The 12,733-nt window shown below is 34.8% G+C and overlaps 4 protein-coding genes across 10 annotated transcripts; 2 read left to right on the forward strand and 2 right to left on the reverse strand.

Annotated features, from left to right (window-relative positions):
- Window positions 1-232: 232 nt before the first annotated feature.
- On the reverse strand, window positions 233-6,274 carry LOC122398559 (protein SMG7-like). 3 transcript variants are annotated; one of them, XM_043398550.1, is made up of 5 exons: window positions 5,908-6,274; window positions 4,795-4,865; window positions 4,368-4,706; window positions 1,399-4,273; window positions 233-1,324 (listed from the first exon to the last, which is right to left on the reverse strand). In XM_043398550.1, the coding sequence occupies exons 2-5, from the start codon at window positions 4,824-4,826 to the stop codon at window positions 1,106-1,108; spliced, it is 3,465 nt and encodes a 1,154-aa protein (XP_043254485.1). In that variant the 5' UTR covers window positions 4,827-4,865; window positions 5,908-6,274; the 3' UTR covers window positions 233-1,105. The 3 variants fall into 3 exon arrangements, with proteins under 3 accessions (XP_043254485.1, XP_043254484.1, XP_043254483.1); XM_043398549.1 differs by lacking the exon at window positions 5,908-6,274 and adding an exon at window positions 5,571-5,660; XM_043398548.1 differs by lacking the exon at window positions 5,908-6,274 and adding an exon at window positions 4,979-5,539.
- LOC122398565 (iron-sulfur protein NUBPL) lies at window positions 5,823-8,057 on the forward strand. Of its 3 annotated transcripts, none has more exons than XM_043398566.1 (5): window positions 5,823-5,865; window positions 6,220-6,548; window positions 6,637-7,010; window positions 7,090-7,271; window positions 7,938-8,057. In XM_043398566.1, the coding sequence occupies exons 2-4, from the start codon at window positions 6,283-6,285 to the stop codon at window positions 7,257-7,259; spliced, it is 810 nt and encodes a 269-aa protein (XP_043254501.1). In that variant the 5' UTR covers window positions 5,823-5,865; window positions 6,220-6,282; the 3' UTR covers window positions 7,260-7,271; window positions 7,938-8,057. The 3 variants fall into 3 exon arrangements, with proteins under 3 accessions (XP_043254501.1, XP_043254499.1, XP_043254500.1); XM_043398564.1 differs by lacking the exon at window positions 5,823-5,865 and adding an exon at window positions 5,874-6,007; XM_043398565.1 differs by lacking the exon at window positions 5,823-5,865 and adding an exon at window positions 5,900-6,003.
- LOC122398454 (sulfiredoxin-1) lies at window positions 7,946-8,403 on the forward strand. The gene is made up of 2 exons (XM_043398298.1): window positions 7,946-8,144; window positions 8,255-8,403. Exons 1-2 carry the CDS (start codon window positions 7,946-7,948, stop codon window positions 8,401-8,403), a joined length of 348 nt encoding a protein of 115 aa, XP_043254233.1.
- Window positions 8,404-8,414: 11 nt separating this feature from the next.
- On the reverse strand, window positions 8,415-12,509 carry LOC122398560 (cyclic AMP-dependent transcription factor ATF-6 alpha). Of its 3 annotated transcripts, none has more exons than XM_043398552.1 (9): window positions 12,317-12,509; window positions 11,996-12,127; window positions 11,538-11,735; window positions 11,305-11,462; window positions 11,014-11,227; window positions 10,344-10,930; window positions 10,099-10,253; window positions 9,374-9,978; window positions 8,415-9,296 (listed from the first exon to the last, which is right to left on the reverse strand). In XM_043398552.1, the coding sequence occupies exons 2-9, from the start codon at window positions 12,075-12,077 to the stop codon at window positions 8,866-8,868; spliced, it is 2,430 nt and encodes an 809-aa protein (XP_043254487.1). In that variant the 5' UTR covers window positions 12,078-12,127; window positions 12,317-12,509; the 3' UTR covers window positions 8,415-8,865. The 3 variants fall into 3 exon arrangements, 2 of the variants coding, with proteins under 2 accessions (XP_043254487.1, XP_043254486.1); XR_006259196.1 differs by having other exon boundaries at window positions 8,565-8,609; window positions 8,676-9,296; window positions 11,996-12,509; XM_043398551.1 differs by having other exon boundaries at window positions 11,996-12,509.
- Between the last annotated feature and the right edge of the window lie 224 nt (window positions 12,510-12,733).

Raw genomic sequence — 12,733 nt, forward strand, 5'->3', positions numbered from 1 at the left:
AACTTATTAAATTAATACACAATTTTCATTAAACTTTTAACATCATGTATTTGCAAATAGTTCAACGCAACTTTTAATTTCAATCGTTTAGACAAAATTACTGTTTATGTGAATACTTGTTACATTGAGTTCTTTCTCAGCTTTGCAATGTTAGACACTATTATTTCATTTGTTTCGTTCAAGTCCGAAGGTTCAATAACGCATTGGTTTTCAAAACTGTTCTACCCCTTCCTATTGCAAAATGTGGGTACCTCGCATATTCATACATTTTATGTGTTTCTTTTGTAATGCATTATCTATAAGCAAAAGTTTTACATAATTGTTACAAAATAAACTGAAAGATAAATATGCTTGTAAATTGAGTGGTTGAAAACAGACATACGCAATAGTAAAGCTGATTAATACGATACAAAATGCATACTAACAATTACAACTGCACCAACACATGTACGAATAGAATGTATGTGTACGTTTAAGAACATATATGTTAATGTTCAAAAATAAAACAAAAGAAAGGTGCTTTCTTTCCGATTTTATTCGTAGAATCAAAGTATCAAATTGATCGACTGACCGGAATATGTATACCTTTCACGATATAAACTTACACAGATTACACACGCTACTAGCTTTAGCGACATGATCTGTGCATACGTCTCTATACTACTTATTCCTTGGCGATGAATTATTTTTATCCTTGAATTCTCATTTCTTCTACGTGATCCGAATTAAATTTTCAATTAGACACGCTTTAATAGATTTTAAAAGGGCTATTTTGGAAAACTCAATCGTGCCACACGCACTATTAGAATAAGTTTATTTTCTACCGTGCGCGTAATAATTAGCGTAAGTAAGTAATACCTATGTATTTCTAGAGCGTATTTCATAACGCTTTGGACGTATGTATTATTCGTTTTAATTAAACGAATTTCTAAGCGGCTACAAAACCTCTCACTAACTGTTGCTTTGTAACAAATTTAACATTTTCGTCGAACAATCGATGATATTTATTGTGGTATGTTTTGCTAGATCCCCTTGGTTTAGCTGAATCCACAAATTGGATAGATCCCTTTCCAATATACTTCGACACAATCTATTCCGCTTTCCTTCAAGTACCTCCTTCGCGTAACGATTTTTGCTGTTCCAGAAGCCGTTCCAAAGGTGATGGGCCAGGTCCGGACCATAAAGATTGTTGACTGAGTCGGGTCTTTGCTTGATCTTGACTCGACAAGTTACAAGCTTGTGAACTAGATCCCCAAGTATTGTTACTGCTGAACAACGAATAGGTGTTTCCCGTACTGATCGATTGAGTCGATTTCAAGTCCACCTGTGGACAAATATGTAACAGTACCTATAGTATTTGTAGCAATACGTCGGATGCCAAGACACAGTGATACATACTTCTAGAGATCTAGATTGTTCGAAATTATTTCCACCCGTGAAGTGTTTGGCATGTTGCACATCCGATTGGTAATTAGAAGTTCTCAATGGAACTTGCGAGATCATGTTTCCAGGATTAACAGAGTCCTCCCAATTGTGATAGTTCTCCACAACGGATGCATCTTTACCGTGCAATTGCGTGTTTCCGCTAGTCGAGCCCCAACAAGGTATTGAAAGCTGTGACTGTCGGGTGTCTTTCCACAAATTGAAGTTTGTATTCTCGTAATTATGAAAAAGCGGATAATTATCCGCGGGTTGCGACGTGTTTTTCGATATGCCCACCTGATTGGGAAACGAAAATTCCAAGATATCCGAACTTTTATTGTACATGGATGACGATAATTGTTTCTGAGATAATTGACCAAAATTGTTTTGGTTGAAGTCACTTTGGTTAAAATTAAACTGGAAGCTTGATGTAGTGGTTGGACTTAACGTATTACCCGGTGCATTCGGTACATTTGGAGGCACCATAGACGCGGTTTGATGAAGCTTCTTTTGATATGTATTTAACGTTGACAAAGTTGAAGCGTTCATGATCGCTGAACTAGTTAAACTAACTTGATTATGTAAGGATATCGCGCTCGGTCTAAGATTGGTCTTTGTCAGATTTTGTGGTTGCACGCCCAAGTTGCGATTCTGTTGAATGTCTAAACTATGACACTGTTGTTGCATATTTATACTTTGTTGCAGACCAAGATTTCCGGCTTGCTGTGAACTAATGTTCTGCGAGACATTCGGCAAGACATTTTGCTGAGTAGATGATGGAAGGACAACATTTTGATGTAATAACGAATTCTGTGGCATACTGTGGATCTGCATTCTCTGATGCAAAGGTCTATTTTGATTCGACGTATGTTGCAAACTTAGATTTTGAGACATAGGTTGTTGCACCGAATTAGTAAAATGTCCTTGAATTGGATAGCTCGACATATTTCCGACATGGTTCGTCATATAATTTTTCGTGAATTGCGGATTTTGTACATTGAACGATGGGCTTTGGTAACAAATATTTCCCACGCATTGAGATATACTCGATATCGGGGCTAGCATCCCAGACGTTTGCTGTTCTTTTGTAGCAAGATGATTAATCTGCGGTGGTTGCGAGACAGTGTGCTGTAATTTCGCTGCTTTGGTTTGGTTTTGAGCAGAAATAATCTGGCTTTGTACAGTAGTCGTAGCAAAAGGCATTAACGGTAACCGATTCGGAACGGTAACTAATGTGCTCGTAGACGCGTTAGGAACATTGTTTGGTTTTGATGCTTCTCCAATCACCGACATATTTTTGTTTCCAACCGGCATATTTTTTGCTGGCGACACCAAAGTCGATTTAGTCTTTTTCTCATTTTCCTCTTCCACGACTAGCGGAGACACATTCTTAAAAGTGACTTGCTTTTGTTCGGTTTCAGCACGTCGCATAATAGCTTGCATCGCTATATTTTGTCTTGGTTTTCTGGTTATAGATAGCGTGTTGCTCTCAAAACTGTTACATTCTGTATTCGAATCTTTACTTCGCTCCAATGAACCCTGAGGTTTCAATATACCTATCCTTTTATCTAATGTACTCTCCAACATATCGACGTCCGTGGAACCTTTACTACTGGCAGATTCCGAAAACACTGGGCTGGCCGATATCGCAGACTGTCTTTCTTTATTTAAACTAAGTTCTTCTAGTTCTTTCATCAATTCGTTGCTCGGCCCGCTTCCTTCGCTCATAGAGCTAAATTTGTTATCGCCTTTCTCCTCTCCCAATGTGATAGCAATTAATGCAGAGCCATTAATTCTATATTGGGCTAAACAATGGCCTAAACGAAGAATACGAACCGCCCGTAATTTGTTGTAAGCCTCGATGTCATCCTCTAAATCGGTACTTGTAAATTTTAAATACTCAAAACTTTTCTCCAATGGTAAGAAACCTTGTAAATCACGATCCTCTGGCAGTGGTACTTTAACGTACTGATCGTAAGCGAAATCGATTACGCAATTCTGCAAGGCGTTTAATAAGACGCAAAGGCTGGGCCAGATTTGAAGTCTCGACGTAAAAGCTACTTCCTCCAAAACTGTGGGTTTCGTATGGATCCAATCAAGGCACAGTTTTATAGAAGGCAAAGCGAAGTATTCGACAATAGAATTCTTTATTGTATAGACAGGTAGTAATAAAGCGGATAAACTGCCCGCTATGAGATCCAAAATGCAATCTCGAGCATTTTTTTCATCGAACGTAAATTGTTCGTTTTTCAACGATTCGGTGCTACCTACGACAACACTTGTCGTATGTTCCAAGGCATACAAATTAATTACGAACATTTGTACGAGCATCCAAGAGCTGAAACTTTCTGTCGCGACCAAAGCTGTCAGTGTTTCCGTCAATAATTTTGCATACGTGAACGCAACCTTCAAGTCCCCAAGATTATGGATAATACCATGAAGCTTTAAGAAGACTGCTATGTATTCTTGAGAAGTTAATTTAGTCTTTCCGTCGATATTCAACGAAGTGTCGTTTAAGGCGGAGGATAACGTTTTTGCCAAGTTTGTTGTAGCCACAGGAAAAGGATGTTTTACGGCAACAGACCGTGTATAATGAAACACGGTGCCTAATTTATTGCCACGAGACGCTTCGAGAAGGGCTAATTGATTGTACGGTTGTCCACTGGACGGTGATAATGATACCGCGTGCCTGTAGAACAGCTCTGCTTGTTTACTCTCGTTTCTATAACGAGCAATATCACCTAAATGCACAAGGCAATACTGACACGCGTAAAAACACGACGACTTATGAGGCACTGATAATTTTTCAACGGCTTTCCACGGCGACGTACACCCATAAATATAGCCTTTCCTAGAAAACATATTCGATATATAAATTTGCAAGCAAAATTCATCGAATAGAACAAAAGAAAAAAAGTATACGATGATGTATTCCAACTAATTACCTCCTGAATGGTAAATCTAGATCAAATGCAGTACAAATTTCCTGTAGTAATGTCAAATAGAAACCACTTGCTGCTTCCAAACACCAACTAAGCAAAGCCTGTGATTCTCCTCGCTTTGGATTCTTCCTGTCCTTTGCTTGTGATTGCAAAGTTGCTATGTAATTCTTAAATCCAAGGTTCCAAAGTTCCTGTTCAACCTTTCTATCCAGTGCATATTCCAGATCCAATATAAGAACTTGTTGATATATTTTTTGTAATTGTTGTTGACATACCCATGCATCACTGTCATTTAAAAGATCTTTGCAACGTTGAACTTTATCCTTTAATGGCTCGGCTTTTCTAACAAAATTATGTTCAAATAAATTTTCAACAAACATTACATAGACACTTTTGGTACATTCAAAAGGTTGTCTCTTTGTTAACTTACTTTAAAGCTTGTACAGCTGCGTTTAGGCCCATATTCTGTGCACCTTGACTTGTTAATATGATACGTTTTGCCTATGTAAACACAAAATTTAATGTACATGTTATACCACTTGATACACACAAAGAAATTGAAGTTTATAATATCCGGTGGTTTGTCAAGTGTCGTAACAAGAAGAAATACATACATTTTTATAGACACGTGCGCTTGTCCGCGAGAAATACATATTTAAGAATTAATACACTCACATAAAACCATCATAATTTTATCAAGTTTATATAGATACAGCACAATACACAGAATTTTAATTACCGATTTCCTTTAATAAATTAGTTTGCTCACAACGTACGAATTTTTTTATTATTTATTACGTAGAAAATATTTGATAATTCCTACGTGAAAAATACTTGGTGTATCGATCTAATTCAGAATCGTGTTGATGAATCCAAACGATTACGCGTGTTTTTTCGTATTATGAATCTTATCTTGACCTATGCAAGAGAATTTATCGAATAACTACATATTGACCGAAATATTTAAATACGCGACGTTTCAACGAAACAAGACTTTGACAAATGTTTCAAATAATATGATTTATTCAATGCACGAAAGTCGATATGTGTTACAATTGAAAATCTAGGTTAACTATAAGACAACGATAGTACATCTGTAACGAAGGAAGTTCACAAAGGATAAAACTGATATCCAACATTAGCACTGAAAGTTATGCAGATAAGAAATTAATTCTGAAACGTCTTAAAAACAAAAATGGAACTTACATTCACATATTTACATTTTTAAAAAAACATAAAATGCACCACATTACTGATATGTGCTTCACAGCAATGAAAAACTGCACCGCCCTCGCGTTAAACATTCAAGTTACTTTCAGTGAGAACATCAAAATCTTGAATGGGTGCAAACAAAACCGATGAAAACGTACTATCAAAGTACGCATGAATGAAGTATTGAACCAAAGATTATACTACGAGGAAATTTAAAAAAAATCGTATAGCATGTTTGTCAGAGACTCGGAACAAAACAAATCAACAGTTATGTGATTTAAAATGTCAGGTTAGAAATATATTGGCAATTTCGTCGAGCAGTTCTACGTACACCGTTGCCGAAGATGTCGTTCGTATTCGCATCTAGCAAAATTCTCACACGTTTCCGATGTGATCATAGCGGTGCGAATAATTACCGATTACTCTCGTTAGTATGTACACCTTTTGTCATCTATGATATTTTCCATCATGTTCGGTAAGTCGTTGCGATATGTTTGATTTGTTCAAACGCACGTGGAAATTGACGATACGTACTACTACATACGCGGTAACGTAACTCCACGTGGGCAATGACACTTCCGGTGATATGCATTTATTAAATATTCTTTTCTAATTATCGATATTGTTATTTATTCCATTACAGAGCCGTTCGGTTTTTCACGACGAACGTAAGCAAAAAGAAATCGAAACGAAACGAAAAGAAATAATGGCGCGCGGTCTTCCAAAACAGAAGCCGCTAAAAGGTATCAAACAAATCTTTGTGGTCGCGTCCGGAAAAGGAGGCGTCGGAAAATCTACAACTGCTGTAAATTTATCAATTGCTTTGAAAATTCTTCAGCCTGAAAAGTCTGTTGGTTTGCTCGATGCTGATGTATTTGGTCCATCTATACCTCTGATGATGAACATACGACAATCCCCTGTAGTTAATGATGCAAATCTTATAGAACCGCTTGTAAATTATGGAGTGAAATGGTAAGGACATGATTCCATATTTTGCATATACGTTTGGTTCTTGTAAAATTATTCTAGAATCATAAACATGTTCTTTTGTCGTGCATAGTATGTCAATGGGCTTTTTAATAGACGAAAAGTCTCCTGTAATTTGGCGTGGATTAATGGTAATGAGTGCAATTGACAAATTGTTACACCAAGTAGCATGGAGTCCCTTGGATTATCTCATTGTAGATACTCCACCTGGAACAGGAGACACACATCTTTCTATAATACAAAACCTTCCAATTGCTGGTGTATTGTTGGTAACTACACCTCAAAAAGCTGCCTTGGAAGTAACTAGGAGAGGGGCAGACATGTTTAAACGATTGAACGTTCCAATTGCTGGAATTTTAGAAAATATGAGCAGCATAATGTGCCCTAAATGCAATAATGAAATAACCCTTTACAGCAATGCAGTCAGAACAATGGCTGAAGAACTTGGTATTAAGTTTGTAAATATACATATATATATATGTATATATACTAATATAGGTTTGTACTTCTTTGTATCTCTTTTTAGATGTGCAAATCTTACAAACAATGCCTCTCTCTGAAGATATTGCAGAAAGTTGTGAAGTTGGTAAACCAGTCGTGATGTCTGCTCCAAACAGTATTCGAGCTGATGGATATAAAAATTTAGCAGAATGCATAATCTCATTTTTAGCTGATCAACCAGTACACGAAGAGTGATATTTTTAAAAGGTGTTTAGAAGTTTCTTCCTAATTGTAACTTTCCATTAAAAAGTAATCGATTACTTAATTTCCTTCTTTATTCACTCTTTACATTATTTAATCAATCATACAGCACAAGAATTCACAAAATACTGAAAGATTTGTAGGATTTATTTTCAGTTCAGGATTTCTCTGTAATCATTTGTATCCCTACTTACTTAAATACTTTATCCCCTCTCTTGATACCTCTACAAACTGTGAATGTATCGCTCGTCCCGGATGACTCATCGCGAGCATTTGTATTGTGCGTAATGCTTTCTATGTATGCATGTTTCTTAAGAATTAGGTGTGTCGTTTCACGTTCGATTATGTTGTGAATATTATAAAAGAATAAGTAATAACTTATTCGTACTAAAAAATAATTCGAAATAATATCGTAAAAACGCAAATCGTGTAATCGCAGACATTATTGTGTACAAATTTTAGAACGTATGTATTTGTTTAAAGATTTTGTAAATTTTCATATTAATCATGATCTCACTTAGAATAAGGCAATTTGTAATGTACTCCACGTCGCTGCAAAAGTATTTATGTAAGCATAATTCATGAAAAAGTGTGTGGTGTTGCCATCTTATTTTAAACAAACAGCGTGATTTGTCATCAATTTTCTTATCTTATTTTATTTTATAAATCCAGATTCTAAGATGAATAATAAAAATCCCACGAGCATTCAATCTGATGTAAATGCCGAGATTTACGACATTCCAATGAATGTACTTATCAGGCCTATTCCTCCAATCGTTGATGAGGAAAAGGTACAAAGTTTAATGGACACGTTAAAAAATCCCGAGACGGAATCGTTTGTACCACCAATTGACGTTTTATGGATCAAAGGTAGCGAAGGTAATACGTTATATTGTTGATAATTTTTTATTTATATTAAAAATATATATATAACTAAATTGCATTATTTCAAATTTCATTGTGTAACTCTACTTCTTTTTTTGTTATAGGTGGTGATTATTATTATTCTTTCGGTGGTTGTCATCGATACACAGCTCATCAACGACTCGGTAAACCATTCATAAAAGCTAAACTAATACGATCTACAATAATAGATTTAAGATCATACCTTGGCGGTTCTACGCCAAACTTAAAATAAACATATTCGCGTATGTTTTTTTTTTTTTAAGCGACTACACGAGTGCATATACGAAAAATAAAATAATTTATTTATTACAATAAATAAAAAATCTATTCTTTTCAAGTTTTTTTATTTTTGCAATAAGTATAAATGTATACTTACATACAGATTATTTTTAACCCTTCGTACAAAAGGTCCAATACCCTCGTCGTATAAAGTTATATCTAATGCAAATGTGTACGATACACAGATCTTGATCACCAACTTTACAAAAGAAGAGTTTTACTTACTTTTCGTTGAATTCATCCACCGTACATCGTGATCCATTTATAGAGTAAAAACACTATTAACTATTTGTGTATATCTTGCTGATACGTTGTATGTGCGGTGTACGCGTACTCTATTCGCGTATTACTTTAATCCTATTGCAACACATTTCATTTTACGCAGACAATCGGTCAAATATTGCAATAAATATTTCTATTTTTCTGTTTTTTGTGACGTCATAGACCTTGTCCGCGATTCTGTTTTCCTTAAATCTCTTAACATTTCAGTTTTCACCTCCTCTAAATCAAATTCGGAAATAAATTTCTGTTTTAATATATATGCGGTTGTTTTATTATGATCTTCGCTATTTTTATCTATATAAATATCTTTCAAGTTCTTTTTGTGGAAAATTTTGTGATCAGTTTCTTTGATGAAATATGGTTTGTAATTTTTAGTCATGTTCGCAGGTATTGCATCCGAGACGTCACTTGCAGCACGAGTTTCGTGCGTATGACTTCGAGATCTATTATTACTTTTCAAATGATTAGGTATGACTGATTGTTCTAAATGTAACAATTGAGTATTGGTAACTTCGCAGTCGATTTGCATCATTGTTATATGATTTGCAGGCGTTGAAAATGTTTCTGTAAAATAATTCATTCGATTATGTAGACATTTTTGTTTCTATTCGATAGGTATAAATAAAGCGTTAGACTCTCACCGTTCATAGGCAAGGCAGGAAGGACCAATGACATTCTCGGTCTACCTGTACTATTTTTGTTCGAAGCTGGTAATAGCAAATGCTCTCCGCTAAACCAAACGACATAAAACGTGTCATCTCTTCTTCCCAATGCTTCGAACAAAGAAGCATGCTCCTTTAATGTCGGAGAAAATACTTCCACCGCGTTCGATATCGACGAATCCGTCGTTTTTCGATGTATTTCGTATTTGCTTCTTCGAGATAAGTTTATCTTTAGTTTATGTTTATCTTTAAATTTTTTTAGCATTACGTTTGGCGACGATAACAATTTTCCCACCAGCTTTGCATCCGACTTCGTTTTTTGTGGTATAGTCCAATTATATTGATCAGACTCTCTACCGATCCATCGTCTCAATTCGTAATCTAAACGAATAGATTCACTTTGATTAATGTGCATTGGACACATTGGTTGAGGAATCGATGTATTTTTACGAAAACTCTCTTCGTCTTCTGGAATTTGATCCTTGAGTGTCCAAAGTAATGTTCTGCCATGTCTGACATGTTGTGTGCTAACAGGAACGTCAGCCGGTAAGATGTTCAATCGATTACTTTGCAAAAATATACCACTGTAAGAGAAAAACTTTTATTTTTTATCCTTATTTCACCACACCAATTGGATCTCATACATAAACATAAAATATTCAATCATTCTAATAATAAAATCATAGATGTTGTTGAAAACTTACCTAAAACTATTAAAATTTAAGGAAATCATAAAAACCATTCCCAAAAGAATAGCAACATTCTTCTTATTTGCATTGAGTTTTATACTTCTAAGTTTGTTACCAGTGCCCATTGTATCTTCTAATGTTGAGAGTTTCTGTTTTAAGTTTATATTTTCCTGATACAAGCGCAATTTTAATTACATCATTTATCTTAAGGTGACTAACTTAGTGCAGCAATGAATATCTAACTTTATCATAATTCTCACCATTTTTAATTGTTTATTTTCATGCTGTAATTCGCAGATTTGTTTTTCCAACGAAGATACATACTCCTTCTTTTTTTTTCGCGAAAGACAAGCCGATTCTCTATTCTTAATCATTCTTTGCTGTCGTTTCAACGCTTTCATTTCACACTCTTGTCGTCCGGTAAAATTAGCTATATCTTGAGTCTCATTTTTTATAACAATTGGTGTATAGTTCGAATTCTCTGCCTTAATTACTATTGGCCTACAACCAGACGAATCATTTTTTACAACTATAGACGTGCATCTAGTTGTTCCATTTTTAAGAATCAAGGGCGAGTCCGTAACGCTAACTATCGGTTCTCTGCCTGATATACACACATCAGGAATATTATCCATTACTTTCACATGATTCTCTTGTGGTATTTGAACTGTACTTGCTTCCGCCTTCACTTGTAGCGGTGAAAACTGTACTGCAGTTTGGGTTTTAATATTTCCATTTGTTGGCAATAAATGTCGTGTAAAAGGATATGATGCATAATTCTGCTTAACTTTTTGGGTGAGCGCAACAAAATTTTGTGCACTCAAAAATATAGCTTTCTGAGGCTGTTCTGGGAAATAAATAATACATAAATAAATATTGTACAACTTAAAAGCGAATATAAAATATTAATTAAAATAAATTTTGCTTTACCATCGGTCATAGGTTGCACATTATCCTTTGGTTGTAATCTAATGCGTTTAACCATATTTCCTTTAGAGAGGATAAATTTTGCATGCTCCTCAACCTGAGATGTAAGAGGCATAACCTTTATTTGTTTTGGAATGATTGCATTCAATATTGGTTCAGGAGATGCAGATGGAGAAACATTTTGTGGGGGTGAAATTGGTGGTGTTTCCAGAGTTGGCTACAATAAATTAACATATAAAACATTTATGTGGCAGTCTTGCCATAATCAATCAAATTTAGCTACATCAATCTTACCTTAAAATCACATAATGGAGAAACAGAGTCTGTTTCTACTTGCAATTCGTATCTACTAGATTCTGAATGACTTAAAGCTGGAGAAAGAGGCAGCTGAACATAAGGGCTTGCAGGTTCCAATTTTATTTCCATGTTCACATCATTGGTTACGTCTGAATCTGAGTAAATTTATGTGTTTATAATTTCACAAATAATTGTAAACTTATTAAAATGATAATGTGTAAAGCTTATACCTGAACTCTGCTGCAAAACATTCGCAGTAAAATCTTCAAAAGAAGTTGCAGATTCTCCTAAAGAAACATCTTTCATAATTTGATTATCAGAATCATTGTTTGTCTCAAAAGATACTTCACTGTCCATGAAAAGTGGCATATCTAATTCAGAACTTAATGTTTGAAACAAGTCATCTGGTAGAGGCAAACAATCGCCATCTGTGAAAAAATTTATTCATCATTATCTAATTTAAGCTATAAACAATAACAAATGTTTATCTTTCATAATATATATTTGAAGCATATAAATTTAATTCTGAAAAAATTATTGTAATTTAGTCAGTTTAGTTCATTTATTACTAATTTAATAATAAATAAGAATGTAAAACTCGGAATATTCTTTGTAATATTAAATTATGGAAAAGTAATGATAGATGAGAAAAATGAAGTATTTTATTTTGAAAAAGTGTATGCCGTACCACCGATGAGTTCAAGGTCTGGAAACATCTGTATTTCTGGCGCCATGACGCCACTCCACTGTGGATCTTGATTTATCAACATATTACACTAAACACGATGTTTTCGTTCGTTGAAATAGAAATAATAATAACCTACAGAAACGCTAACAGTTAGATGAAAACATTAATAACCTATTATTCTAAATAACGACGTATTAAATCGTCTTGCCGGCATCTAACTTCACAAATAATTTGTAATCAATGCACAACGAAAACGATTTAACTCGCAAGGACACATGTCAATTTTGATCAAAGTATGATTACTTCGCGTCTACTACACACCACACAATAATATTGCGATACAGTTAAGCGTAGCACACATAAATACACAGCAGATAAGAGGTGATTACAATCTTGTCATGATTCAAACTTTGTGTGAGATGGCATCGGTATTGGTAAAACATTAAACCACAAACGAGATCTAGGATAGACGTAGCATTCGGTGAAAAAATATATGACCGCCGATAGAATGTAATATAGGGTGCATTTCAATGAAAGTTAGTGTTTCAAAGTGAAGTATTCACTAACCTCACAAAATTCATTGGTTTCATAGCGCACTCTACGTTTCAGAATGATGACTTCACGAATGATAATCAACGGAACCATAACATTGTAAAATCGGTAAGCATAGTACACCAACGGTTCTTATTCATTACGGATTGTTTCCGTATTGTTCGTTTAAATATGAGTGAATGTTTA

This window comes from Colletes gigas, unplaced genomic scaffold, assembly GCF_013123115.1.
Source record: "Colletes gigas isolate AHSC1104 unplaced genomic scaffold, ASM1312311v1 Colletes_gigas_Sc00011, whole genome shotgun sequence".
NCBI lineage: Eukaryota > Metazoa > Arthropoda > Insecta > Hymenoptera > Colletidae > Colletes > Colletes gigas.

Bases quoted from the DNA above. Each gene is read 5' to 3' on its own strand.
- LOC122398559 (XM_043398548.1), bottom strand. From the start codon at position 5,017: ATGTATTTCTCGCGGACAAGCGCACGTGTCTATAAAAAT. The intron at 4,866-4,978 runs GTATGTATTTCT...GTGTTTACATAG, and splicing joins GCGCACGTGTCTATAAAAAT to GCAAAACGTATCATATTAAC. The intron at 4,274-4,367 runs GTAATTAGTTGG...TATGTTTTCTAG, and splicing joins CTAGATTTACCATTCAGGAG to GAAAGGCTATATTTATGGGT.
- LOC122398565 (XM_043398564.1), top strand. From the start codon at position 5,921: ATGTCGTTCGTATTCGCATCTAGCAAAATTCTCACACGTTTCCGATGT. The intron at 6,549-6,636 runs GTAAGGACATGA...TGTCGTGCATAG, and splicing joins GTAAATTATGGAGTGAAATG to TATGTCAATGGGCTTTTTAA. The intron at 7,011-7,089 runs GTATTAAGTTTG...ATCTCTTTTTAG, and splicing joins AACAATGGCTGAAGAACTTG to ATGTGCAAATCTTACAAACA.
- LOC122398454 (XM_043398298.1), top strand. From the start codon at position 7,946: ATGAATAATAAAAATCCCACGAGCATTCAATCTGATGTAAATGCCGAG. The intron at 8,145-8,254 runs GTAATACGTTAT...TTTTTGTTATAG, and splicing joins ATGGATCAAAGGTAGCGAAG to GTGGTGATTATTATTATTCT.
- LOC122398560 (XM_043398552.1), bottom strand. From the start codon at position 12,077: ATGTTGATAAATCAAGATCCACAGTGGAGTGGCGTCATGGCGCCAGAA. The intron at 10,254-10,343 runs GTGAGAATTATG...CGCTTGTATCAG, and splicing joins AAAATAAACAATTAAAAATG to GAAAATATAAACTTAAAACA. The intron at 9,297-9,373 runs GTGAGAGTCTAA...ATTATTTTACAG, and splicing joins TCCTGCCTTGCCTATGAACG to AAACATTTTCAACGCCTGCA.